Source organism: Sordaria macrospora, chromosome 6 (genome assembly GCF_033870435.1).
Source record: "Sordaria macrospora chromosome 6, complete sequence".
Classification (NCBI taxonomy): Eukaryota; Fungi; Ascomycota; class Sordariomycetes; order Sordariales; family Sordariaceae; genus Sordaria; species Sordaria macrospora.
This window is the reverse complement of record NC_089376.1, coordinates 1,257,739-1,285,607: the sequence shown is the minus strand read 5'-3', so window position 1 is coordinate 1,285,607 and position 27,869 is coordinate 1,257,739. Positions and strand designations below refer to the sequence as shown.

The 27,869-nt window shown below is 51.2% G+C and overlaps 3 protein-coding genes and 2 non-coding genes across 5 annotated transcripts; 2 read left to right on the top strand and 3 right to left on the bottom strand.

Annotated features, from left to right (window-relative positions):
- Nucleotides 1–8,610: 8,610 nt before the first annotated feature.
- SMAC4_05652 (uncharacterized protein) lies at nucleotides 8,611–10,761 on the top strand. The gene is made up of 2 exons (XM_003348508.2): nucleotides 8,611–9,062; nucleotides 9,188–10,761. The coding sequence occupies exons 1-2, from the start codon at nucleotides 8,921–8,923 to the stop codon at nucleotides 9,262–9,264; spliced, it is 219 nt and encodes a 72-aa protein (XP_003348556.1). The 5' UTR covers nucleotides 8,611–8,920; the 3' UTR covers nucleotides 9,265–10,761.
- Nucleotides 10,762–18,988: 8,227 nt separating this feature from the next.
- SMAC4_13938 lies at nucleotides 18,989–19,060 on the bottom strand. The gene has a single exon. It is a non-coding gene; the product is annotated as a tRNA-Met (tRNA).
- A 539-nt stretch (nucleotides 19,061–19,599) lies between these two features.
- SMAC4_13937 lies at nucleotides 19,600–19,705 on the bottom strand. Its single transcript has 2 exons — nucleotides 19,668–19,705; nucleotides 19,600–19,641 (listed from the first exon to the last, which is right to left on the bottom strand). It is a non-coding gene; the product is annotated as a tRNA-Leu (tRNA).
- A 3,572-nt stretch (nucleotides 19,706–23,277) lies between these two features.
- Nucleotides 23,278–24,326, bottom strand: SMAC4_05653 (uncharacterized protein; the record flags this gene model as incomplete). The annotated part of the gene is made up of 2 exons (XM_003348509.2): nucleotides 23,278–23,545; nucleotides 23,746–24,326. 2 exons carry the CDS (start codon nucleotides 24,324–24,326, stop codon nucleotides 23,278–23,280), a joined length of 849 nt encoding a protein of 282 aa, XP_003348557.2.
- Nucleotides 24,327–24,795: 469 nt separating this feature from the next.
- SMAC4_05654 (uncharacterized protein) lies at nucleotides 24,796–27,869 on the top strand. Its single transcript, XM_003348510.2, has 2 exons — nucleotides 24,796–26,185; nucleotides 26,243–27,869. The coding sequence occupies exons 1-2, from the start codon at nucleotides 24,993–24,995 to the stop codon at nucleotides 27,852–27,854; spliced, it is 2,805 nt and encodes a 934-aa protein (XP_003348558.1). The 5' UTR covers nucleotides 24,796–24,992; the 3' UTR covers nucleotides 27,855–27,869.

Here is a 27,869-nt window from a genome sequence, read left to right as displayed (position 1 = left end):
AACCCTAGGCGATGGGTTCAGCACGAGCCATGAACCCCAACAGATGAACAGTGGTATTCCCCTGGAAATACCGAGCATCCTCCGGGTAATGAACCTGGTAGGCTCTGTCTGGGGTAGATAATAAGTGATCAACAATCTCAACATGTGTATGTTTCTAGAGGTAGTCAATCCAGCCAACGTACATATTGTACCAAGACGCCAAACAGTATCGGCAATTTCACCCTGGCCACCGGTGAGAGTCGCGAGAACGGCCTCACCTGCGCGGCAGTCACTCGAATCACATCCTTCGTTGACGTTTCCAGCAGTCCGTCCGTGGTAGCATTGCGGCGTGCTTCTCGGAGGAGTGATGGCCTGAAAGGATGCTGCACAGAAGACTTCGCTAAAACGGCAATGCGGCAGAGTGGCCGAACGGCCGATCGTCGGCCGGCTAGTCGGAGCTCACAGGACCCACGAGACCGGCTCACATGTCAGTGGGGTTCCAAAGGTTTGGAGGAGAGCATTTACACTACATAGTAGTTAGTCAATCCGTGATCGTGGACGTGGTTTTGTGTTGGCGTAAACATGGCGACTCAGTCGACAAGCACTTATTGTGCGGGCAAATACAGAGGGCAGCCAGAACTTACCTTGAACTGAAGAACTTCAATATCCTTTGTCACAGCAATTGCAGCCGAGGACCTTTTGCTCCCGCTACTGTAACCCCTGCCGCCTAGGGCCATCGCTCAGCGGCCGCCCGCCGTTAGGGTACCCCGGACCCCCACCGGCCGGCCCCTTTTTATAAATCAAATGTTCGGGGCGTCAGTCCAGTTTCTCTGAGCGTCTTCGAAGACGAAGACAGAATAGTCAAACGTCAAAACCAGTACAAGCGGACCACCGCGCTATTTGGTTATCTGGGCAGTCATGTCCAAAGGTGAAGAGGCTTGCGGCGCCGACGGCCGACCTAACAGACGACATGGTGCCATTGGGACGGTATCTCGTTCGGTGAAATACCTCCAGCCGGAGTTCTAGTCCGTTCCAATCCATTCGGCGCCAGTATCCTGGTTTCCCTAAACCGTAGTGTAAAAACCTGGGGACAGTTGAAACGAGACAGCATGGAAAATGACACATCAGAAACTCTCCCCACTATCCCAAGCCGTTGAAACGACAAAAGTGTAGTTGGAGGTCGAAACGACCTTATCCGAACTGCGTGCCCGTACCCCGTGCCGCACTGGCCGGCGTGGAACCAGCACGTCCCGATCAGGAACACTGCCTTCAAAGACAACGTCCTCTTTCGTCGACGGAGGTGTTGCTTCCGTTGATCAAAAGTGGAAGTCTGCGGCTGTATATCTCCAATTGGGACTTACGATATCTGATCGTCATTAAGGCCTCTGGTACAGTGGTACTGACGGAATGGTATCTAATGTAGTTAAGGCAAGGTTACAGTGTCGCATTCGCTAGGTAGATATCATGATCTGAAACGGAGTTCAGTAACCCGTCAGGCCGGACTGTGGCTGCCAAGCATCATGACGATCTTGGGTTCGTTGAGGTGACATCAAGCCATTGTGACAGGTAAATTTTGCAGCGGCATCGGCGATGTTTAAAGGTACAATAGAGCGACAACTTCGTCAATGCCGAAAAAGTTTCATGCGAAAGAACCATCATGCTCTCGTCATCGGCTGTTGTTGGAAAGAAATGTGGAACGTTGCTGGGTTCTTTTTCGGCTAGCAGGCTTTTCAGAATTCCCTTCAGTTGAAGAGTTTTCATGGAAATTAAGCTACCAATGTAGCTTCGTCGACTTTAGTACTTCCGGCCGACGGGATAAGAAAAATACGCAGTACAGTAATGTCCCCTGCTTTTGCAAGCCCCTCTTTTTGTAAATACATACAAATTGACCGTGTTAGTGCAACTTTTTTTCGCTGCTTGGAACCCCAGTTTTGTATATAAGTGAGGCATCAGTAGTTGCAAAATGCCTAGTTATTGCGAAGATTCTGTGCCATTACCATAGTGCAGGAATTGTGTTGCAAAAGCAGGGGGCATTACTGTATAAGTCAGTGCCATAGCTCCCAAGGGGACGAAATGAGCTTCAGCTCTAAGACTCAACTTGATGCAAAGACCTGACTCGTTAGGGCTCGAGTATGTATGTATTCGACGCACTACCTGAGGGTAAAAACTCCATGAGGCCACTTACACGAGCCCCGGACGTGGCTCCGATAGAGCCCATGTTCTTGTCGCCAACGAGGTCCCCGTTCATGCTTTGCACTCCCAGTACAATGACGAGCCCTGTTCTCTCCACTATGTGATCCTGGAAAGAAACAAATGACAAATGGGACTTCGTGATGATCCCGAGGTGCCGACGCTAATTCTCGTTATGACTTTACCCTCTTGAGACTCGGTTGTTGGGGCCCCATGGTTGCGATAGTAACTCATCACAGATTTCGGTCGATCAGCAGAGTCTCCACGAGATTCACAAGCCCTGGTAAGTAGGAATGCTCTCAATGAACACCCCTTTTGATTATTGATGCACATGACATCTCCTGTCAGCAAAGGGGATGTAGGCAGAGTCAGCGTTGAAAGCTAGTCACCGCTGTAAAATCGTGCCAAGGAAAATTGTGAACATGGCGTCAACGCTAGTTCTGTGTCAACTTGCTGCGGTAACGGGGTTTGTTGAGCAGGGTGTTTTAACGACAAACCTGTCTGTCGGGACTCTCTCCACCGCAAAATCGACGCATTTGCGATGGTGCCGTGGGTACGGTCCGACGTGTGGCAGCTTACGTAGAGCCATGTGTTCTAGACTTGGCAACGATCGCGACATCATGGACAAGCTGTCTCGGCTAGAGAATTGAACCATGCCCAGTTGTGGCCGAGAGTGGTGCTACATACTTCAAGCTGGTGATGAAGATGAGATACGCATGTTTAAAATGGGGTTGTGCGCACGGAGGTCCGTTTGAAGAGAGAACTGGTTCGCTTCTGGAGATTTATCAAGGAGATAAACTTCCGCTTCGACTCCGAAGGACAAATAGTGACGGAGATGAACAAGTAAAGGAAGCCATCAGGTCATAGGCATTCCTGGTCATCGTATGGTGCCACAAAGCCTGTACGCAGACCTCTACTTCTGTCCACCCGGCACTCGTAGTCAAGGCGGAGGGTGCTGCTCCCGTGGCCCAAAACCAAAACGCCGGGACGTCTCCTTGATGCTTTGCCAAGAAGACAATTCTGATCTCCAAGATGAACGGAGATGGCCTATTGGCCTTGCAGGGACATGGTTCCCAAAGGTTGACGACTCGATAACGCATTCGTCTGCAGCCCATGCAGTCAACAGCGACCGCAAATGGCAGGATAACGAGCAGGAACTCCAAGAACCATTGACATAAGTTCCGAGAAACATATGTACGCCCAGTTCGCTCCGACAATGCTGAAATATGTGCACCTTGGTGGCCCATGACTGGGCAACAGTGAACAACGTTTAAGATGGCGAGTATGCACAGGCATTCGTGTTCAGCTCGGCCGGAGAAGGAGTATCTGTCACTGATATGGTTCCCAAAGGGTTTAGCGGACGCAACTGGTTGTTCGACTGTCAGGATGTTCTTCAAAGTATCGATACCAAAGTGAACGTGGATGGCAAGTCTTCGACCAAGTCTGTACCTTGATGCCTGCTCCTTCCTCAATACGCTCGCTTCCTGGAAGCTTTGCAATCGAAGGACCGAGTTCCACGTGGTAAATCGGCCGAAGCCCGAATGTCGGGCTGGGCGGGATCAAGGAAGATGTCAGGAAATCTTTGGCCTGCAAATTCCAACGAACTGTCGGCATAATGTCTCGACGGACTATACGCGTTGAGATATGTAGATAGATACTGACCTGGAGATCAAACGACAACTGTACCCATCAGAGTTGTTTTTCGTCCGTCTCATCCGTCTTGCGTTGTTACCGTGCTCGTCGTGATCGTGAACTCCTTGTCCATTACCTGACTCGCTCATGATTGAGAAGCTGCGGGGCCGAAGAACCCAGCGGAGTTTCAACATGTGGTGAGGCCCAATCCCGTAACAGCTAACCATGGTGACCGGGAATAATGTACTGTGTACGAGTGTGCTGTGCGTCAATTGACACGGCGTGGAGGTTTGAAGACGGACGAACCACTGCGAACGCTTCTGGAGGCTCTGGAGCACATAACGTGCATGGTGCTGGGATGTCATCAGAAAAAGAGGAGGCGCTGGCTTCGGCCAAAGTGTGGGACGGTGGACCGAGGTGCGATGGGGCAACCCTCCACCAAACCGAGAGCTGAATGGAGACTCCATTGGTTGCCGCGGACGACGCAACCATTGGCGATTGCCTCTATCCACATTTTTAGCTTCGCTTCTAGAAGACCGGTGGACCAACATTGGCATTGGTAACGTGTTTCTTTCCTTCCAGGGCTGCAAGAGTTGCCAACTTTGGACACTGTTGCGATCATCGATGTTTGTGCCATGGAAGAGGCTCAATTATGTCTCGCGTTGTTCTTCGACATCGGTTGCTGGCCTGGGTATGTGTGAATGGTGGCATATTGGAATTCCAAGGATGTTGTCCAGATGATGGATGTTTTTGGTGTGCGTTCGTTCGTTCGGACGGCAGCAAGGCAAAATCAAACGGAACGGAACAATTCACGGAGAGATTTGACCATACAAGCGTCGTAGGATGGGAAAAAACGACGAATTCCGTCACGGACGACGTCGGTGTCGGCAGCTGCCTGACGTGAAGGCACCTGCCTCCTAGAACAAAGTAGCCGCTAGGTATTGTTGCCAAGTACCGATTCGCTCATAGTCGGCAGTCGTGAGCCAGAGCTATCCGCTATCGAACTCGATTTGGCAGTCGTTGACCCGTCGTGTGCCAGACTCAAAAGATCAAAGAGCCTTTCCAGAACCGATGCATTCCGCATGGCAAGGTGCCTTCAGGATTTGATACCTATCCACGAACCAAATCTTGTAGGCCCATCGGGTACCGAGGTGCATTCCATCTCCGTCAAACGTGGTGACGCCAGGCCGCAAACTGGCCGGTCGGAGGACGGAGCTTATGGACCGGGATGGAGAAGGTCAGGCATAGGGAGGTCGCATTGAGCCGCATCGCTTCCTAAGATCCCCTCCTGTCAATGTAGCATATCGGTAGTGCGTCGGTTGCTTTCTTTCGTCTATAGTTTAAGTCGACGGACGGCTCGGCGGTAGGCCATCGAAGTCGGACTTGCAATGTGAATGTGCCGTTGGGTTGGTTTCAGGGCAACAAGCACATGCAAATTTGCAAGGAGAGAAAGAGAACTCTTCTGGCCACATGCAATGTCACGATTTTCACAAACTCTCGTTCAACTCCCCTCCTGCTTACGGAAGTGATTCCACTTCAGAAAAAAAAAACCTTCACGCTTTGGTCCCCAGAAAGCCGACTGCACATGGGTCCCAATGGCTCCATACTGCTCTTTGGCCTTCCGCATTCAGGTATATCGCCTATGTGCCCCCTTGATACAGTATGTACACCACACGTAGGGCGTATTGAGCCTACCTAGTCAATGGCCGTGTAGCATCCGCTGGTGCAACTCGACTTCTGCCTGTGACAAACAGATGTGGCAGGAGTCCAGACCGGGAAGTGGGGTTTCCAAAGCCCACTCTGGAATTGTGATGTTTTTGTGCCATTGAAAACATCACAGCCGCAGTCAGCACGCACAACTCGCACATCGGAAACAAGTGGATGAGTTTGCGGATCCATGTCGATCTCGTGGCCCGTACGTGTTTGGATTTGGGCCCGAATGCCAATGGCGGAGCACACAAAGCAACGGGTGCGACGGAGTCGTGTTGGATACTCGCGGATCGGACGGGGTGATGGAGGCTGGCGTTGAAGCCACCTTCGGTTTCGTGACGCTGGTTGACGCTTGGTTGACGCCAGGCCAAAGTGAGACACGGGCGAGCATGGGACAGGCCTCGGTGATGGTCGCATTTTCCCAGTCTTGGCTCTTAACCCGGAGAGCTGAGAGCTTCCGAAATCTTTCCAGAAGATTGCTGAGAAAGGCAGGGACGGTTGGCCACTTTGGGGGACAGCCCTAACCCCAGTCCTCGTCGATGGGACGATCACCAAACCTAGCAAACCTGGCCGAAACGAGCCCCGAGGACAAACATCTCTATGGACTTGCGGCAGCCCTTTTCAGCACATTGTGGGTGGCCGTGCGTTCATCCTGTCTTCACAAGCGTCGAGCTGTCTCAGACAAAAAAGACCCTTGAAATGTCCTCAAAGCGAAAGGGAAAGGACGCTAACCGTGTCACCGGAACATTAGCTGGGTAAATTCAGGGGAATCAAAAGGGACCGTCTGATGTCTAAACACTCCCAAATCTTTCGGTCTTGTCGAGAAGATATTCGGCTTGTCGTGTTATAGCGTTAGCATGTCTGTGCGTGCGCGTTTCAAGATCAGATGAATCCGAGGCAAGAGTTGAGACTCAAGATGAAGGTGGTTCGGGGATTCCGTGTGTAATAACACCACCGAGCCTCAATTCCCGAACTCCACATGATATTTTGCGTCTCGGCCGGTGCGGTGATCTCCCCACGGTCAACCACCAACACGCCGATGAGAGAAGCCGCGCTTGCGGCCACTCGAGATGTTGGACTTGCGGACTGAAAAGAGTTAGCAGGGTGTCCGCTAGCGGGCATTAGCAGGACACCCCATGTTCTTTTCTTTTTTGTTTGGGGTGAAATTGAAGATGCGGGAATTTTCAGCACTCCAAGCACTGTTTTTCCGGGGTCTGCTCCATTGCGAGTCGGAGTCGATGGGGAAACCTACTGAAAGGTACGTGAGTGAATGGAGAGGTCCTCACAAACCCACAAATTCCATCCATCACATTTTGTCAAGATTTGATGCTGAAGGTGATGGGACCGATGTCGTTTCGAATGTGATATTGACCAAAGGCCCGTCACTGAATCGTTATAGCGCACGCCGACCACTGGATGGAGGCTCGCAATTGGCCATACCTCTTCTTGCGCAGATGAAATGCCCAAGCAGCCTGATGAGGGTGACTCTGGATTGTGTTTCAAAATAAGAATATTGAATCTTTGGACGTGGCATCCCGCATCGACACAATCACGAGACTACGGGAAGAAAGAGAGATTTTCAAAGGACGAGTGGAAACTGTGCTGGCAGCACTTGATAGAGAAGATGCACGACAGATTCCTTGTAAAGAAGGATGGTGATTATGGTAAAGGATACATGATGACTTGTAGTCGGTACTTGAGCGCACCAACAGGCCCGTCCGTGCTCCGTTCAGGCTTCAAATGGTTCGCGGAAAGGTGTTATGCACCGTTACAGCACCTGCCTCACACCGTCATCCCACGCAGATGGTGCTGAGTGCAGTTGCGACGACGGAACCGTTATCTTTCACCGGCCCCGAACAAAAGATGATACAACTACCGTATATTCGTGGCAACGGAACAATGAAATGTTGATTGTTCTTTGGAAGAGTTCAATAAACGTCAGGCGCTGGCCTGCCATATCTGTCTGCTGTTGATGGCAGCACCCGTTCGTTCCCACGGCCAAGGGCACGCTGTCGGGAAAATGCGTGTTGACATATGAAACCATCACGATTCATCTCTTTCTTTTTCTATTCCCGATATGATATTGTCAACTTGGCTTCCCGACTCCACGATCCTCGGTCGTGGATGCCCCTGTGTACCTTGAAACTATCGACAGTTCGGAGGAGGCATGGAGAGGAAGGAGGGTGCCAAGGAGTTGATGGAGACAGTGCACCTAGTGAGCTTGCGATGCGCTAATTCATGCCCGCCTGCAGCTAAAGTTGACTAACGTTAGGGGCACCTGCCAGCTCGCTCTGTCGCTTAAAGGCGAGAACGGGGTTTCTACCGGCAAACAGTTGGGTATGCGGAGTGAGGTTTCTCGAAAACATGATGGAAGTTGTTTTTATCTTGACACCAAGTAAGACGGGCAACAATTCAAGTTGATAGAGGTAGTGGTAGGTGTGTCCGGGAGCGAACTTTACCTGCCCCTGGGAGCCCGGAGTACCTACAGTAGGTAACAGTGCCCGGCTGCCCGGTGTGCCAGTGTCGCTACGATGAACCTTCCTCCACTTTCAAGAGACCCCTGTCCAGTTACCTCGGACCCACACGCTCCTTGTGTTGCTCTCACACATGGAAGTCGAGGAGGAGGACTGCCTCTTGCCGCCCTCCATGTCTCTCAACCAAATCAAGGGGTGGGGATGCTAAGTAGCGAACCAGTGCTGCGACAATGTTCAGAGACAAGCACCTCAGGAACAGAGTACGGGGCGGCGGTCCATAGTCCATTACTTTACCACTTTGTTTTTATCCCCTATCCAGCAGCCTCATGCTTCGGTACAGTGAACTCTCGAGCACGTTGTAGGTACAGTACGTAAGTGCCGAAGGGGCCCATGTCGAGCAAGTGGCAGGTACCCAACAAGGTAGAGGTACCTGGCTCCAACTCAGCAGGTGCATGGAAAGTGGGCAAGGGATCCTGGATGGAACGGTGCTTCGCATCTGGATCTTTTTGACAACACCACTCCACCTTCCACAAAGTGCAGTCCCGTTCGAGGTCGAGGTAGGGATGCTATGGAGCATTTTCAATCCAACCTTTTTTCGTCTTTTTTTTTTTTTCCGTTTTCTCACTGTGCTTAAGCTCCGTCCTCACGATCCTCCATACTCCGTAGGACGCACCTGGCATACAAGGTTAAATACAACGTCATGCCCACCGTCCCATCTTGGCCATCTCCTCTGTCTCCAGTTTGTAGAGCTTGCTTCCCCCACAGATTCTTCAACCTGTCCAGCTCAGTCTCAAGCACTCGACTACTCGGCACGTCATCGACATTGATACCATACATTGGGTTCGACTCTCACTAGACTGTCGCCTATCTCATCTTTGCGATCAGCATCAACTACTACCGATTCTTCCACAAACAAAATACCAAAATCAGTCAAGATGTGCGACTACACTCAACGGGAATACTCGTGCGGCCACTTCCGCTGGATCGCCTCCAAGTGGTGCAGAGACTACACAATAACCCACAAGCGCTGCCAACCCAACGTCACCCACTTCGAGTATAGGCAGGAGGAGCTTTGCGGTATGTGATCGACATGACTTTCATTTGGAGTTGAATACCTACCGGTTCCTGGCCCCCACGCCATTTCCGGATTCATCATCCTGACAATTCCCCCCCACGTGGACTGAAGGCTGACTTCCAAATAGGCGAATGCAAGCCCAAGACATACCCTCCCTGGGAGAGCATGATCAAGCGCTCCAGCAAGCAGCAGACTTACCTTTGAACGCATCAGTCTTCTGGCGATAACAGACAAGAGAACCACTTCCCCACCGAAACCCGTAATCGCACCGACGATCAGCGGCTTTCAAGGCGGTACAGCAATGTGAGGCTACTAGGCCCATCTGGGGAATCCGGGGATACCGCAATCGGGTGATGACGAGCCAGGCGCCGACCACCTCCACTTGAAGATCTTCACCGAACGAGAGAACGACACTAGAGCGGAAACATTGACAACGGCGACGACGGAGATGAGTATCTGGTCAACCACTGCGGAGCACATGGAACCGGGCCGGTACGCCAAAGACACCAAAGCGGCAGTGCGGGTGATTCCACGCGACAACGACAAAGGCCATACGCAACGCGAGCCCCATGCAGATTCAAGGCAACGATACTTGGGTTGGGAAATTGAACCCTCGGCATCCCATACTTGCCAAGAACCATGGATGGGCCACACCTCACGGTGACCCCCCTTGTCACAGCAGCAAGCACGGACACCACACCCATTCACTCCGACCATCACACAGCAAGCAAGCAACTGGGCGGTCAATCACTTCCAATTTTACAAAAGGAAAAAACCGCAATTTGTGATTGCAAGGGCGCAACGAAGGCATCGGTTATCAATCCACCGGACTGCCGAAAGGGTTTCCAGTTCCAGCCAGCTGCAATATGAGGCATCATCTGCGTCAAGCTGTGATGAGTCCGGCGACCATCCTGTCTCATACGGTCCGGTCCAACCCCAGTGCAACCCTGCCCAAAGTGGTGCTGCAGCATGTTTGGGGGACAGGTCTAGGACATAGAACAACAGCAACAGCCTTGACGGCCAGCTGTCGCGACAACATGCCGTTTCAATCCATCGTCGCATTGTCATGTCAACAACATCATCATCGGTACACGTGGGTGCCATCAGGGCGGCCAGACTTTACTCCTTTCTTCTCCTCCACTCTGACACCCGACTCCCCAACCACAACAGCGGTCGTGTCTCATCACAAGTCACTAGCCTGCGCCTCCCCCACGACTTCCGTGCTTCCTCTCATCCAGTTCTAGAAGCCCAACGAGTGGGGGGTGAGCGACAGATAGTCCAACCAACTCGAGTTCCTGTGGACATATTAGTTTTATTTTTCCCGCTTCTCTGCGTTTTTCTTTCATTTGGGACATCTTGCGTCTTATACCCTTGGATCTGAAGGCAGATCTTTATCATTCATCATCATCATGGACCATACATATGTGTATGTTTGTCTTGCACATATAGAGCGGTTGTTTTACTGGCGTTTTTTGCCTTTTGCTTGGAGTCTTGGGATCTGCACATTCAACGAGGGAATATAATGGTTATTGGTATCATTGGCGGGCTTTGGATGGAAGGCAAAATGGGATTTACAAGAGGAGGATGAACCGGCTATGGATTGACATGAATTTAGATGGGAAATTAGGAAATCGGCAACTGGAGATAAAAAACGATTCAATCAAATCGATACCTCCATAGCATTCTTAAAAGGCGCTTAAAACGGTGCTTTCATTTGTGTCCCCAAAACGTTTCCATGTCCACGTATTCTGTGAATTTTGCCATCTCGCCGAGAGGCTTGAAACATCGAGCTCCTCGCGCCGAGAATGATAGAAATGCCGCCCTGATGTATCTAACCCTGCGAAGTGGTCAGACCCAGACAAAAAGTAGCGACAAGCGCGGAGGTTCTTCCTCATTGGAGATCCATGCCCGTTTTGTTGTCTTGGCTGTACACGCTGAAAAGGGTTGGCCTACCGAATCACACCGGGCTAGTAAATGTTTGTTTCTATCCATTGGTCAAGCCGAGGGCTTTTGTTCGTCTTACATACATTGACCAAGTGGGTTTGATCGGCAATGGATAAGGGGAGTCTTTACATCTCGAGGACAACAACACGTCTTTTTGGCCATTTTTTTTTCTCTTTGAGCAGTCACGGACGTTCTGAGCCCCAGTAACAGACATGGTGAAGTTGATACTTGGTAGACAACGATGATCAACTGTTGTTATTTACGTTGGTAGGCAGCCTCGCAGGCCTCACAGGTAGCGTAGGGGCCCTCTACCATAGACTACTGTAGTGACGGTGTATTCATCTCTGTGTATTATTCCCATTTTCTATTCCCTTGTCACATCCTACCTACACATTATGATACCGCAACCTCAATGCACATCCAGATTAGCGAACGCGAACCGCTAAACCTTCTATAGCTTAGCTAATTGGACGGCACCGATGGTTACTTTTGATCCGTGAGAGCGCGATGATGGAGTGAACTGAAGAATCACGGCCATAATGACGTGACGGTGCTGACTTCCATCAGTGTTTATCATCACCTTTTGTTAGTGCAGTGTCAGAGAATGGGACCGATGGCTACGTAGTAGGCTTGTAGTGTACAGAACAAAAAAATAGCTGTGTGGGATTGGTAGTTTGCGGGTGGTTTTAGTGTAGAAGCAGGGAAATATTATTTGTATGGGTTGTAATTACGGAAAATCGTCCGGCTACGTTGAATGGACGGAATGTTGATCCATCAGGCAGGCAGCACAAAAGTAACGCTCCTCATCACACCGCGTCGGGCTCCGAAATTGCGGGTCAGCGACAGCGGTAGACAGCGGCACACGGAGGTTGAATGGTGGAGGCGGAGTCGGATGGGATATGGGACTTTTTAGTGACACCTACGTACGAATATATCAAGTTGTAACTGGAGAAGTTAATGTAGTATTAGTGGTGAGGCTTCTAGCGCACCTATGGCAAGGTAGGTAGGCATGGTTGTGTTCGCGATCCTGGATCATTTCTCTTAATGCGGGGGTATCATTGAGCATGGTGAACAAGGGCATGTCGTGATGTTTTTGGTGGCCTATGGCACGATTTTTGTCATGGTATTTTTAGCGCTTATCCCCCAGGCGGAATGTAAGACAACACATGGGAACTCCTCTATCCTTTCGGTAGCACGGATCTTCGTCATAAACAGCGGGAAATACCGCCGCCAACACATGACTCCGATGTTCGGTCACAACTCGGTTCGGTTCGGTTCGAGCCTTTCCAAGCTTCTTTGTTTGGGTCTATTAGGGATTCTCCATATCCCTTCCCCCGTACGATGTTCGGAAAGAGGATGTGTTGATGTCGTTGGGAAAGACCATGTGAGGAAGTCAGGTATGGTTTCGGTATTTTAAATTGCGATTAGTCCAGCTTTGATATTTCGGACTTTTTCTGTTTAATTCCAGCGAGTAAGAGTTTGAGACGGCTAGTTGTAAACTTGCATGTTACTGTAGGGGGACATTTAACACCATTGCCTGGCATTGAACGTTGTTTAGACCATAGGGCAACACACCTGTATTACTTGGTAGGAAACCACAGACCAATGATTGTCAGGAAAATGCTCGACAATTAGCATGTGTTACGATGGTTCTTCGACTCGGCCGACCGGTCATGCAGCCCTCTGAGGCGTGTAACACATCGAGTTAACTTGTCGACATTGCAAAGCATCATATGGGTAAGCGTAAGCCCATCGAAGATGACCATGTCAGTCCTACCTTACCTGTGTGGACGGACTTCCGCAGCCTTATGACTGTCCTGGACTGATGCTGGACAGCCGGTGACGACTGAGGGTATGAACAGATGGAGTAACACGTCCATCGGGTAGCCGTAATATTTTCCACTTGGTTCCATCGTTGTGCGAGGCTTGCTTTGTTGGCACGATGGAGGCGTAGAGGCAGCCGGCGAGTCAATACGGGCATTCTGGAATGGTTATACCGTCCGAGAAGGCTTGCCCGGTCCGGGAGAAGTCGGTGCAGTTGCTGTGGTCGGAAGCACCATGTCGGGATGTAGACGGTCATTGGATACGGCTTTGTCCTGTGCCTGTGTTACACGGATGTAGGTGCATCGGTCAACCAGCCATCTGCTGCCCGTCTGAATAGGTTGGTCTGGAATACAGTGATCTTGCAGGCACTCAGTGGGTGGTGTGTGGGGGTGCATTTGGGTCGACGAGGATATGAGGGTATTTTGAACCGCCGTGGTTGGCTATCCGTTCGAGATGCCTGTTAATGGTCTTGAGGCGATACTGTGTAGTATCTCATCTATAAAACACAACTCTGCCTGAGAATACGGCCGTGTTTCCTCCCGAGCTCTCCGAGGTCATGTCAAGCCATGGGTGTGTCGTGCCTCGTGACAGAATGCGTGGTCAACATGACTGGCTAGACATTCATGTTTGCCGCAAATTTGTCACAGGCCGTTGCTGGCAACGGGGCTTCGCTTGCGTCCAAGGTGTTTTACCCCCAGAGTCTCTGCATAGCTGGAAACAAGCCAAAGCGCAACACCCCGTTCATGGCTGGGCTTGGACAAAGGGTGCAAGCAAGCAAGCATCCGCTGAACTGTGATGGTTTGGGTATCTTTGGCCGATGGCTTTTCGTCATACGTACACGTAGTGTGCTTGTGGTAGTGACCGTCAGGAACCATGCGTACGCTATTGGAGGTTTTGGACGTGCGCGGGCAATAGTGTTGCACATCCCAGACAATGCTTTGATTTTTTTTGTTGTTGTTGTTATTTTTAACGTCTACTTCCGCCTCCCGTAGGGCATGAGACGTGCCGCACCGGTGAGTCTAGCATACAAAATTTAGAGCAGTGCCCTAATTGTCCACCAAAACCATTAATCCGAGGGCAAACCGAGGCCTACTGCCAATGTAAATCATGTGTTGCCCATAGCGTAAACGCGGCCCAACACTTATAATCGAATCGCCTAGTGGGCGAGCCGCCACAGACAATGCTTTGATGTGCATTGCTGAAGCCCATCGATCGATGGGATAAGCGCATCTTGCAAACGCCGGTGGAAGCCACAGGACAGCAAGGCCTCATACCTATCACAGCGTCACGACCGCCAGGTTGTTCTTGTGGCGTACAAAAGAGGGTGTCGATGGACGAATGACGTTTGTTTGCTTTGTCGAAAGGAGTCATGCAGAGAAGAAGAAATAAAAAATAGTCAACTTGCCGGTAAGGAGACAACAAGGCCGCAATCTGAAGAGACCAAACAATGCCCACAGAAAGCAAGCATGGTTCTCATCAAAACGAGGTGGCCGACTTGTCAACTCTTTGTTTTCGTGAGGCTTGCCGTTCGTCTGTTCCTGTGGTGATTACAAGAAGGCCGAGTAACCACATTGTTGATAATGGCAGGGGTTTCAAGTATTAAACGTGTAACACCAACACCACGTGGGCAAAGCAGCCCCCAGTGGTAGTTGGGTTAGAGGTTCCAATATCGATTTGAGGTGGTGGCTTACACTGAAAAGCTTGGCCCACGCCATGCTTGCTGGCGCCATATAATACGCAGAGATCTAGATGCAGCATCAAACTGCGGGCGTTGCGCTGTTGTTCGCCGTCGTTTCCAGACCGTTTGGGAGATTAATTCCGATTACAAGATGTTCTTGTAAGTAGGTTGGTGTTCGTGTTGACGGATAGATGCTTTGATGGCTGCTCCTCGACTGTGGTGGATGAGGCCGTCCGAACTAAAGTTGATGATGATTTGGGCTGGCATGTGGCATTCAGGCTTGACACCAATGCCAGGGTCCTGTCGTTGAATGGTGGTAAGACGAGAATAATGTGATGACGGTCAATCACTCTCGACCACACCACTCTCTTTGGATGTTCGGCGTGTGAAGAAGCGGGCAGCCCGTAATTCCGACCGATGGGTTGGATCGATGTTGACTCGGGGTGACAGCTCCTGCAGTGTGCTGCTGCTCTGCATGGCGCTCATTGCCCCGCAGCCGACGCCGGGGGCAGCAAGGTAAGGTACCTGTGACGTTCCAGGACCGTCCGCATCCGCGGGCTTGGATTGACAGGAACAGTTTAATCGCCCGAGAGGATTGACAGTCTGTATCATTCGAGGCCTTTATTCTGTGCAGTTCTTTCGGAGACATTTCAACTCTCCCCACGGCGGCTATCGGCAGTAGCGTTCTCGAGGCACTGGGAGATGCAATGCAGTTTGGCCATCATCAGGGTGTGTCGATTGGAACTGGATGCCGAGATCCGATGGTCGATCAGATGGGTCTGATATCATTATGATCAAGATAATTGCGGGTAGTCGCAGGTGGAAAGGGATAGGCCGTGGCCGTGGTCGTCGACGTGGGCGTGGACGTGAACGTTGTTGTCGTGAGATCCGACTGTTTTGTGCTTCGCAACATCAAGCTCCAATTATCGTATTGCAGAAAACTGGAATAATCCCGAAGCTCCTCGTTCCTTCCCTGATGCTGATGCTGCTGTAGGACCGGCCTTTCCAGCTTTTCGTTGTATCGGGTCGGAAGCCAGCAGAGCCACCGAGGGCCACCACCCGCCTCTTTCGTCCAACATGTTGAAGTTGTGGACAAAAGTACTGGTACATGGTGAGCTTTGTACTCCTTGGAGGGCATTGAATCGTGGTTGATGGCACGATACTACCCCGCCTCATCCGAGCGTCGAGCAGCCTACAAGCCCTGCCTCTTTTCACCGGTCTGGTCTGTGTACAATTCCATGGTCAATATCGGCAATGGAGGCATTGTCATAAATGACAGAAAGATGCCGGAGATCGGTCAGTACTAGAGTAGGTAGAGGTATTGTTGGCAGATCCCGTCGTTCGAGGTTGGGACCCCGGGCACTACATGATGCCTAACGCTGATTCTTACAGCAGCCTTATAGCGGCCGCATCACAGAGGCACCTAGTTTCAAACCACCCACATGACGCTCCAGGGGACGGGACACGACGACGCTCATCGGGTCCCGAGTAGAGGTAGGATAGACGCTCTCCGCATCGATCGACCTCGACTTTCATCACCTGATGACAGGTTCCTGCTTGGATCACTTCCAAGCCGTACTGATCAACAGCCGTTGATGGAGGCCCTCGGAGAAACGATCTCCATGGTTCCAAAGGTCGTAGTATCAACGAACTCGCCAAGGCAAACAGTTCCAGGGGGTGTCTACGACATGACGTTCTTCAAACCTGGGTCTTTGAGAGCTACATATGACGGGGCGTTCGCGGTCTGGTTCTTCCCTGCAGGGCCCAGCAAATGCAGGTCAGGTTTAGACGAACCGTGGGAGAGACATGTTTGGGCCGACTTGGCCCAGACATCCACGTTACACCACCGCCGTTAACATCGTGGCACCTGGTCTCCTTCGACGGTCCGTCTCCCCGAAATCCAAATTTCCGGCTTCATGCCTCAACCAAAGCATCTTCGCATGCTTCAACGACAGTGTCAGCATTGACTGATGGTTTCTGAGAACCCCAGTCTGACAGTCAGGCATTACTCATGGCCGACAGTGGCCTTCAAGTCCAAAGCGCTTCACTTGCTGGCTTTGGTACCGGTTCAACATCCTCTTGCCAGACTTTCCCCTAACCCACCGGGGTCGCGAACACACAAGAATACAGGCTACATACATAGCTGCGGCAGCTTACCTCTGCCATGTGACCGTATCAGGGCTATAACATGACGCGCAGGTCGCCCAGCATAGCATGCCAGCCGCCCAAAAGGGATAGCGTCGAGCAAGATCCGCTGTGGAGAGCGCTCTCGGGAAGAACCAACGTTGAATTTTAACGTCGAAGGAGGCAGAGCCGGCATTTGAAGTCGGAATCGACGGTAACCTACGCTGTACCTCGGCCGGAAATGTAACGAGATTCGGCTCGTGTCTCCGGTGCCTTGACCCAAAGCAACCAGGCTCGAAAGTCGGTATGCACAAGTTCGACCCTCACAGGACGTCTCAACTAGCACCCAGATTTCCCGGTATTGGCATCTGCCACATGATGTCGATTAATCTGCATTGCTCGAAGTTCTCGCGGCTATATGCTTGGGTGCTTTCCCGCAGCTAAGAATAAGCATCATCAACCAGGTGAGCAACACCTCTGTGCGCGCCCAAGTCTCAGGACTAAGAGCCACGGTTCGTTATATAGGAGTTGGGTGGAAATTCATTAACTCCCATCTTCACTCTGTACCCGGTTTCTCAGAACCAAACTTGCGCCGGCTTTGCCTGCTTCGGTCATATTTCTAGACAGACAATCATTCGACTCGGTAAGGACCGGCGGAGTGTCTGTTTCAGCAGAGTAGCATTTGGAGATCGCATATCAGATACTATAATCTGATGCCAGACATTCGCCCGTCAATTCCGTACATGTCTTAGTCAACAGACTAGCTAACTACGCAACATCTTGTACCTCCATGTCATGGAACTTTCTGGGATTCCATTCTGTAACGTCTCGACCTCCTGGTCGTTAATGCGGCCCTATAAGACCCCACACTTTCATCGAGCCTCCATCTTCCATGGGTCTTTCCATCCGGCCGGCTCACCGAGTTATATCAGATCTGTCCTAAGACCAAGTTGGGGTTACACTGGTCTGTCTCTTCGGTCCTACCTCCCAGCAACGCCAGACGATGTCCCAATCCGTGCCTCGATGATACCTGATAAGCCACCAGCCTTCCCTTATCTGGCTCCCGATATTTTCAGGCTCACTCGGCCAAAACGGAGCAGAAAGGAAACGGTGCACCTTAAACCGTTTCTATCACAGGTTCAGTGCACAAAGCATGAGTGTACCCTTCTGCCGCCCTAAGCCCATCTTAGTCGGGCTTTCTCCGGGAACAGTCATGTTAGAGATGATTCTGCGCTCCTTCCTTTCTTGACCGTGGTTCCCGAACAAAATCCTGCTAATCTTATTCTAGGCCACTTCACACAAATCAGGAAGGCAATCGCTTCTCCAATGGTTAAAGGTCATATATCTGGCTCTGACTGTTGATCTTCTTATCCTGCAAGACATTATGACAAGCTTGTTTTGATATCCGTCCCGTCCCGTCTCATGTCAGCTTCATATTGTTGACATAATAGCAGGCCCTTGACGAGAAGATCCCGGTTCCGAACAACCCCGGAAGCTTCAGATAATGTCTTCGGAACATGTCGTCTGACATGTGAAACTGGCGATTTTTCTCAATGTTATAAAGAATGGATCTGACGCCATCGGCATTAACGCTATCAAGTGGGCTTCAATATGGTAAGATCACGGAAGGAATGATGATAAGCATCGATGGTATGAATGCCATGGGATGCGCCATGTACGCCACCGTGGGTAGCAGTGGGATGGAGATGGAGCTGTGCATTTCCCCCACACATCAGATGCTCTTACAAATGGATAATCCTGATCCTGATCAGGATTTTAAACATGATACCGATACTGGACAAAATGCTGAATTCCTAATATCGACCTGATCCTGCTCCATTACTCGAACACATGCTCTCTCATCCCACGCTTGAGAATGTTTTAAGGAGGTGGCGAGGAGAAAAGAAGCCGCAAAGGTGTCATTTGGTGTGGTGGTGGTTACTCAGCAGTGACTACTAATGCTTTCACTCAATTCCTTACACCCACTTCGGGCTTTAGTCATCCTGATAATCGAGCACGTCGAAGGTACGGGGGATGGTGATGAGTCGTGCAAGACACATGTCCATCCAGATTGGCAACTGAAGTGTGGGGGTGAAGATGTTTAGTTAATAACGGCAGATGACTACTTACAAGTGACAAGTCCCAAAGCCGGACCCGGAACGGGAGCGGACCGGACCGTAGTGGAGACCTGAGCCGGGCTAGTAGACCGGGCCTGGGTCAAACCCGGAGAACTTTTCCAAGCCGATCTCCACTTCGGGCTTATCGGGAACTCCACAACCGTCTATATCACGACGAAAAAAAAAATGAAAGCAGAAAAAAAAAAGGACGCGAAAAGGAGCCAAAAAGAAAATATTTGAGTAGCTGCAACTCGTTTCGATCGAGTGACCTCCGGGTTATGAGCCCGGCGCGCTTCCGCTGCGCCATGCAGCTTGTTTTTAGCTGTTGTTGAAAGTTGTGGGTAGCGCATGTTTTTATATACGCTAAAGAGGATCTTACATTCTGCATATCTGCGCTCAAACAACTCTCTCTCTTGCAATCAACTTATCAAAGCTGGCCGAGAACCAAGTTCTTCTATGTTAATGTCTGCTTTGTTATTTGTATTAGTATCCGTTCCGGTGCTACTAACTCTTTTCATCAACTGTCCAACTCATCCGTTAGTCTACACGCATCTGACTAACAGCATACGGAAAACCGTATAACACCAGCTCCCAACAAGGGGAGAAGTCACTTCCAATGCCGTAACCTGACGTTATATACGGAGACAGCGCAAGACCACAGGGCAAAAACCTAATAGAGAAAATAGTTGTCTACGTAAACATCGAATGTCGTCCCTTTTCCGGAACCAAGCAAGCCCTCGCTCCCAGCCTTCGTTACCAGCTAGCTCTAAACGACGGTATCCTGGTCGTTACCAGAAATCAGCAAAAAAAGTAATGATCCACCACCTGAGTCTAGGTGGATAACAAAATAATTGACAAGAGTGGGATTCGAACCCACGCCCTTTCGGACCACGGAACTCTGAGAGGAGATTAAGGGTTAACCTTAACGTGGCGCCTTAGACCGCTCGGCCATCTTGCCTTTTGATTGGATGAGAAAACGGACAGCAATGTAGTTTATGAACGACCATAGGCAATGTCAGTCATCGAGCCAGCCTACGAACGGTATGGCTTCTTAAACAGCGATTTTGATTTCGACCATGCCTGATAGAGTCGAATTCGTGAAAATGGGGTGTCGAGCTATCACGACTAGTACCTAAGGACCATTGTGTTAGTGTTGACACTGTACCATAAGCACCGGTGCTTCTTTTCAAGAGTGCATTCGCTACACACGAAGTCTCCAGTCTACCGGCAACCCACCGAAAGACAGCACTGTCCTCCTACCTAACTAGTTTCCGACTTCCGGATAGCTAAAATCTGCTATCCCGTTACCAATCCCTTACAAAGAGAGTTACTATCCTCCGTCGGTTTCATGAACAAACTACCAAGTCATCCAAATCCTAAGGTATTTACGAGGTCCAGCCCTACCTACCTGCCTGCCTCTCACCGCGTCTGTTGCTCTCTGACTTTAACATACGTAGAGTCACCAGGGTATCTCTACTTGCATTTCCTTTTTTTCTTCTCCTTTTCTTTTGCTCAGCCTCTAAGGAAGACAGACTGGAGGTCGACTCCAGTCCAGCCAAGTCCAAGCCAGGCTCAGAATGGCATGGAATTCGGCGACGGCAACAGTGAGGTCTCAGATAGAGAGGTCTTGAAGTTGAGTTGAACGAATAGGAAGCCATATACTGATTATGGAGAGCATAGAGGAGAAGCTGCGAAAAAGCAAGCAAGGTAACACCAACGGACGGCTAGTCCAGCCCGGTAACATGGCCGTTCTCTGGTGCCTGGAATACGGAATTGCTTCTTTCTGTCTTCTGTTGCACAATCCATTGGAACGTCGAAATCAGGTACCCGCGCCGGTACTCCGGGGAAGACCGACAGACCACCCACATGGGCAAACACTCATGTGACCGGCTGGCGTCTAAGTGAATTGATAGCGAAGCTTCGATAGTGTTCCATATTGAATTGCAAACACCAAGCATGTATCAAGCTTTCCGGCCGTAAGGCAAGGTTGATTAGTCTCCGTGGTCATGTTTTGCGCCGATTTTCGGGTCCGAATGGTGCAACCGCAGACAAACATCGTAATCGGCAAATGCCCATGGTCATGGGAATTCTACGTTCATTGACGGTGAACCATAAGTCCGGGGCTCCGGGCTAGAGATGCGGAGCAGAGGAATGCAAGATGTCCCAACAACCCGGGTCTCGGATTTTCATTCAATTTCTCTGGCCCAAAAAGAAGACAAACTTGCGAATAACTTCATGACATGAATTTGACGATCAGAGCCCATCCTTCCGCCATGTTGTGATCGATGGTGAGCTGTTCCTCCTCAAAGTTTGACTTCCAGCTAGGTAAGGTATGTTGGAACTAACGAATGTTTACCAGACTGTTGGTAAACTGAGGATTGCAATATCGTGACCACTTGACTTAGCCATAGCCTCCCTTCCCACTGCAAACTGCAAAAGGTTGTACAGTTACCTGAGCTATCTCTTGACCTGGTCTTTTGCCGAAAACACTGTGTTCGTGAAACAGAATAGACAGACACTAAGACGGAAATGGATAAAAGTCCCCTAGCAGCTAGCCTTCCAGTCCATGATCGAGATCGTCCGGCAGAAAGTGCGTCCGAGACAAGCGCGGACAAGGTACGACAGCGTTCAGTTGCGACTTGCGGTTTGGATGCCGGGGCAGGCAAGGTGGTGACTGGCGGCTTCTGGGAAAGACGGGTGCGCACACTGGGGAGAATGTGAGACAGAATGGCTGGCTTGAGAAGTAGTATAAATCCAAAGATAGACGCGCCAGGCGCAGGCAAGCCATTCCAACTTGGGGATGGTTTTGCGAAGTGTTTAGGACAGAAGCAAGCCTAGTTTTCTGTTAAGAATGGTAATCAAGGTAACGCTTCTGTGAAGGAAGCGGGTTGAAAGGCGGCCAAGAAAATCTTAGGCATTGGCGGGGAAGGCGAGCTTACACGGTCTCTCTTTTCCCGTGATATGTTGATTCAGAATCGACTGATTTCCATGGATCTTTGGGCGGCGATTGTATTTCGCTTGACACCTTGGCTGGAAACTTTGCTCTGTAACGGTACCCGGCATTCGGGTTCGGCATTGATGGGCAGGTAGTGTTCTGCGTTCTTGTAAGGCCTCAGTTGAAAAGCGACGTAGATCGGTGAGTTATCGTCGAGTTTGCCGAGATCTTCCTGCGTAGGCGATAACATAGCCCTCCAGGGTCCCCATTCCGCGCAGTGAGTTGCAAGTCCCTCCGATACTGTTTCCATTGCATGAACAAGAGCATGGAGAGTATGGGTTACTAGTGCTGGACTGTATGAGCTGCACGCTTAATGGTTGATAGCTCGTTCGGCGAATCATCAATTGGCAAGGGAAGGGCGAATGGATGAAAGAAGCAAAAAAAGGTCGCCGACGGTTCAAATCAGAAAGACACTCTTCAGTAAGACCTTGAACCGATTCCGAAAGGGTCCCTTGATGTCTCGGACGGCCCTTCCCAGAGAGATAAGCACATCGACGATGGACAACCCGTCCGAGTCACTGTTCACCGTTGTCCGAGGGGTTCCCCGGATGCTTTCCCTTCTGGTATCCCGTAGCGTGCAGGTGAGCCTGTGTGAAGGTGTGTGATGGCCCGTCACGGTAGGGTTGAGGTCGGTAATCTCTAGCGTGGTGTCTTACCGATCATGTGAGCGATCACGAACGCCCGTTGCGACCTGTCAAGTTGTCGAGCAAACCCCAGTGCCGGGGGTCCGGGCTCGCTTGTTCCATGGGCTGAGTCGTTGCCTGGGTCATGTACCCATCTGTGGCTGCTCGTGGCTTGACTGATCGATATCACAATTTCGGATTCCCCATGGCCCATGGCCTGATTTTCACTTCCCTTTTCGACTCTGGCGGCATGTCTTGCCTGGCCCTGGGCGTTGTTCAATGGATGATTCGTCTGTCGTAAAATACTTCGGATCTTTCTCACAGGTGCAAAACTTCGGAAACGGTCCCTCAATAAACTAATAGGACGATAGTCGCTGGTCGAGCTCCGTTTTGCCTGCGCAAGGACAACAGTGGAATAGTGGGAGTTCACCCAAAAGCGTGGAAGTGACGCTTGAGTTGGTCATTTATGCAGGTGATCGCTTCAGCTGGATGCGATCACGGTCGTGGCTCTCTTCCATTCGATGCCCGTTGACCTTAGACTTGTTTCTGTCCTATAGAAGCTTATTTCAGGTCGTTAGGATGCAACATCAGTTCCTGTCAAGACGGCATACGAAACACGTTGGCGGTAGCTGAGCTTTTGAAACACACTGTGCATAGGGCTGTGTATGTTGTTGGCATCGCATGCCACTGTTGGTTAACCCTGGACGCACGCGACGCTGGCTACCATCTTTACATCCAACGAGAGTCTTGAGCCTTATGACGCCTACAGGGCACATGGTGGTAATTCCATGCAGCTTGGAGGCGAGCAAGTCTCAAGCAGACACCTCCTGGGATATAGGGAAACAGTGGTCATTTGACTGCCAATCGTTACCTCACTGAACGTCAATCCAGCTCCTTGCAGACACGACGACATCATTGATTCTTCTTCTGATGGTTACTGGGGGCTGCCAAGGGGGTCTGATCTGGCGTTGACATCGCGAGCGTACCGTCTGGAAGTACTACCTCAGACCGGCGGACCTGCCACAGTACGAAAGGATATGCTATATCGCAGACGAGAGAAACCCCCCAGAGGAATACGGCAAAGGGGTTGAAGACGAACCCATGTGCCTCAGGCCAGAACCACCAAAGGAAGACGTTGGCCAACACCAAACCGACCAGTGTGCCGAGTGCTCGACATAGCCTGACGTAGCTGTTAGTGACGGGACGTCCGTGATTGGCATTGTAGTGTATGTGAAACGACAAACTCGCAAATGTTTGCGAAATTGTTCCAGAGATAGTACCACCTTTGTCGAACCCGAACTTGAAGCGCGTATTCGTCGATTAAATCAATGACCTTGACACCATGCAATGTCCATGTAGAGATACAGGAAGAAGACCTACCAAATCAGATAGCTTGTTCCCCCAGAATGCCCCCGGGTAATGAGCATGACGAGACTCCCCGCGCTGCCCGCAAGTTGACAGACGGCAGCGGACCAAAAGGCCACCTCGGTGGCGTCATAACCATTCTGGCCCGCCCAAAACTTGCCCGTCTTATCGCCGGAACCACGGTGAGGCTCGGACATCCACCAAGCCGCAAAGGCGTAGTGACCCACGCATCCGACGGCGGTCAAAAGAGCAAATATCCAGCCGATGTTCCGGCCCACCCACGGATTCGTATAACGCCAGGCCTCGGGACCGAAGTGGACGGTGGTGTATATGAGACCGATGTCAAGCAAGAGCCAGAAGGCAAACCCAAGTTTCTCCAGGATCATCTCGCTGACGTAGAAGGAATAGACGAGCTCCCATGAGACGTTGAGGGCGAGTGCCAGGAGCGGCATGCCGTAGGTTTTGGTAGCCAGCGCGCGGCGCGTCATCAAGATGTAGGTCGCGTCCCAGAAGAGCACGCCGATGCCGAGCAGAGCGGTGCTCGTGGGGATTACCCATGACGGGCAATGGGCCGGTGGCACATCATTGGAGCCCATCGGAGTTGGCGATCAAGGTGAGGAGTGATGACACTTTGAGGATGATGATGGATATAGCTAATCGTCGTGTCTTCGGGTGATGATGCCGAATTTGTAAGGTGATGGTGAAAAGAGAGGAAGCCGGAGTTGGGTAGTAAGTTCTAAGTGAAGAATCGGCGAAAGGCCCCTGAAGTCCATGGTGAGACTTTTGCATTAGTGGTACAGACCATTTTACGAGGCCCCGCTCATCATTGGCTCTTGACTTTCAAAGAGGACATCCATGGTAGGGATGAGGTTTGTGCACATCGCGATGGACCACCGCATTTTCAATGTTTGTCTGCAAATCGCCGTGCTGTAGATTCATGTTGTTTTTCTTTGTTTTGTTCACAAGATTCGATGTTGTTGACGAGGGGATGCTGAAGTGACCCCGCCTGAGTCCTGGGGAGCACACAGACCACTTTCAGGGCGCGCAGGGGAGTGAGGACCTCCCCGCCATGCCCCTGGGTACGCCTTCCCCTGGAACGCGTGACGTCGTTCAACTGGACACGAAAAATAACTGGATGCCGATGCTGGTTCTTGGATGAATTGACACCGAACAACACATACGGCAGCGACAATACATACGTCTAATGTCGACACGCCGCACACGCCCTTACCCGAGTCCCTCTTCATTGAGCTACATATAGCATGGAATCCACAGACAGTCGAGTGGGCCGCGGTACGTGGGCTCGTTATAAGCTTGCGCAGGCTCAGTTCACCAGCTGGGTCAAACAAACCGCCGACAAGGTCGTGTCCCAAAAACCGAACAATGGCAATGCCTCCGAAGACCAGACAAAAGCCATCGAAACAGCCCCGGCGTCTGTAATAAAAGAATCCCGACGGCAAAAGAAGGCACGAGCCAAAGCCACCGTCACCCCCCTCGCCGACCCGCGCCTCGAGACCAACGTCGAAAGCGCCAAATCCGTCCACTGGACCGAGCTCGAGATTCTCGCCCTCAAGATCGCCGACAACGCCGAGCCCGAGCAGATCCCCGATGCCGCCGTCAACATCCTCCGCGATGTCGTCAACCTCCGCAAGAAAAGCTTCAAGTTCTTCAGTGGCGCCGCCGCCAAGCGACCGGCCGACCGAAAGCTCCAGGAGAGCAACCAAACCCACGCCCACATCATCAACGTCCTCGAGCGCATCCTTGCCAAGTTCGAGGCCCTGATCTCGGCTCGCTGCAATGACTCCAAGAACGAGAAACCCGACGAAAAGAACCCAATGGGCCTGTCCGATCTCATCAACATGTTCACCCATCTCGAGGTTCAGACGCCGCCCGACGCAGACGCAGCCGAAGATGACCAAGCTGACCCACCGTCCGAAGATGACCGAAAGTCCACGAGGTCCAAGAAATCACACAAGAGCAAAAAGAGAACCAAGAAGCCGCAAAAGGAACGGCGCAGTGAGACACGGTCATCTCGCCACTCCGCGACAGACAACAACGACGAAAATTCGTGGTTGGACACGTTTGACTGGGGCCTGCCCTCGGCAAACGAGGACGATGAAGACGACGAGTTCGACTTCTACATGATGGTCTACTGCTTTTTCGAGGACTTTAACACCATCCGAAACTACGTGCAAGAGCGTTGGTGCGACTACTGGTATGACCGGTCCGTCCATCTGAACACCTTGGCCGTCATCACCAACGCCGCCTTTGAGCTATTCCACATGCTCGAGTGGGACCTCATGAAGGGGCTCAAGTTCCATCCCGACCTCACCTGCTACGAGTGGATGATGGACATGCTCTTTATTCAAGTTGGCCTCGAACACATCGATTACGATGCGTACGATGACCTCAACCAGGAGGAACACGACGAGCGTTTGTGGAGGGACGAGGCTGAGTAAGTCATCCTGTCTCCGTATCGTACAACCATACGCTCAAGCTAACAAACCAACAGCTGGCTCGCCTTCCCGTCTTATTGTACTATAATTCGGACCCTCAAGAATATCTCTCCCGGCAAGGTTCCCATGCTGCCACCTTCAGCCCGGAAGCAGGTTGTCTATGGCGCACATAACATGAAGACCTGGCAGAAATTCGGAAACACCATCAGCTTCCAGATGATCACAGAGGGTTCTTTGCTAAAGGCCCTCAAGAAGAACGGGCAGGTTCCCCCAAAGCTCCCAGCCGAGCCACTACTGTTGCAAGACTGGCAGGAATCGCTCAAGAGGCATATTGTAACGTCTTCTCTCATCTTCTCCTTCCACCTGTGGGTCGATATCCGCCACATCATGGAAAAGGATGTCATCAATCCGTTCAACGAAATGCAAAAGACAGGCCAAAGAGTCGTGAATTCGCTTCGCGATCACGATCCCAGCACTGTAACCAGAGACAGGGCATTCAAACGGGAGTACAGCGAGCGCATCCAGGATACCACTGAGTTCCTGCTAGAGGACTTCACCTACGAAGATAAAATGTTCCGCTTCCGACAAATGGGCATTGAAGAAGACCCAGAAGAGTTCTTTCTCCTCAAGAACGAGCCCGTGTGGGCAGGGCTCCTCGATTTCCGCGCAAGGCTTGTGCATAGCGAAATGGGCCACCAATTTGCTGCCTTCACCTACGTTCTTGAGGCCGCTTCCTACCTGTACCATGCCGCTCGTGCTGCGGATCCAAGCTTGCCTGTCTGGCCCAACATGGAGAAGCTGAACGAAACTTATCTCGACGACAGCATATTCAAGAGCGGCTTCCTCGGGGTACAGGATCCTGTCGCCATTATCCACAACTACCAACTCGCGATCAAGCCACCAGCAGGCTGGGATGGGCCTCCCGATCTCGCAAGTAGGTCCGGTTTCGCTCAATCGGTCAAGATTCGAAGAACTCTGTACTATCGATATGGGTTTGCCGAAGAAGACTATTACTACGAGATTGCCTACATGGGGCATCTGGCCATGCACCGACTCCAGCTCGAACGACGCCGAATAACCCCAGACACCCTTGTAGTTTCTACACGGGAGGCGAATGAGTTGTTGGAGAACGGAGAAGAGGTCAACGGCACTACGGCTGTCAGGACAGGTACCTATTCGGTTGCGCCACCCAAGTTGGATGAGAAGACCGAGGAGTACTTGCGACGCAAAGCGGTTCTGTCCAAGTTATCGCCTATCGAGATGCTGCAGCTGGTTGATGACTCCGTCCAGTCACTTCTCGAAGGTCTTCTTCAGCTTGACTACTTACGACTGTTTGACGAGGCGACGTTGTTCTTGCAAGAAGTTATGGATGGCTTTGGGCCCAAAATGCAACAACGGGTTAACTACAAGGAAGCGGGAGTTGATCCGCCCACGAGGTTGGATAAGCTACCAACTTACCTGGGCGAGGACTTGAAGGCTGCTGCGGAGGCTGGCGATGGCAAAGAGTCTGACATCATCGATAAGCTTGTCGAGGGAGCCGGGGAATTCCTGACGCAGATGAGGTTTGATGAAGATACAAGTTTATCTCCTGAAGCAGCAGCTATTGAGGAAGCAGCCGTTGAAGAAGCGCGAAAAAGTTTCTGGCCCTTAGGGCCAACAACGGCATAAGTCTGTAGGACTTCC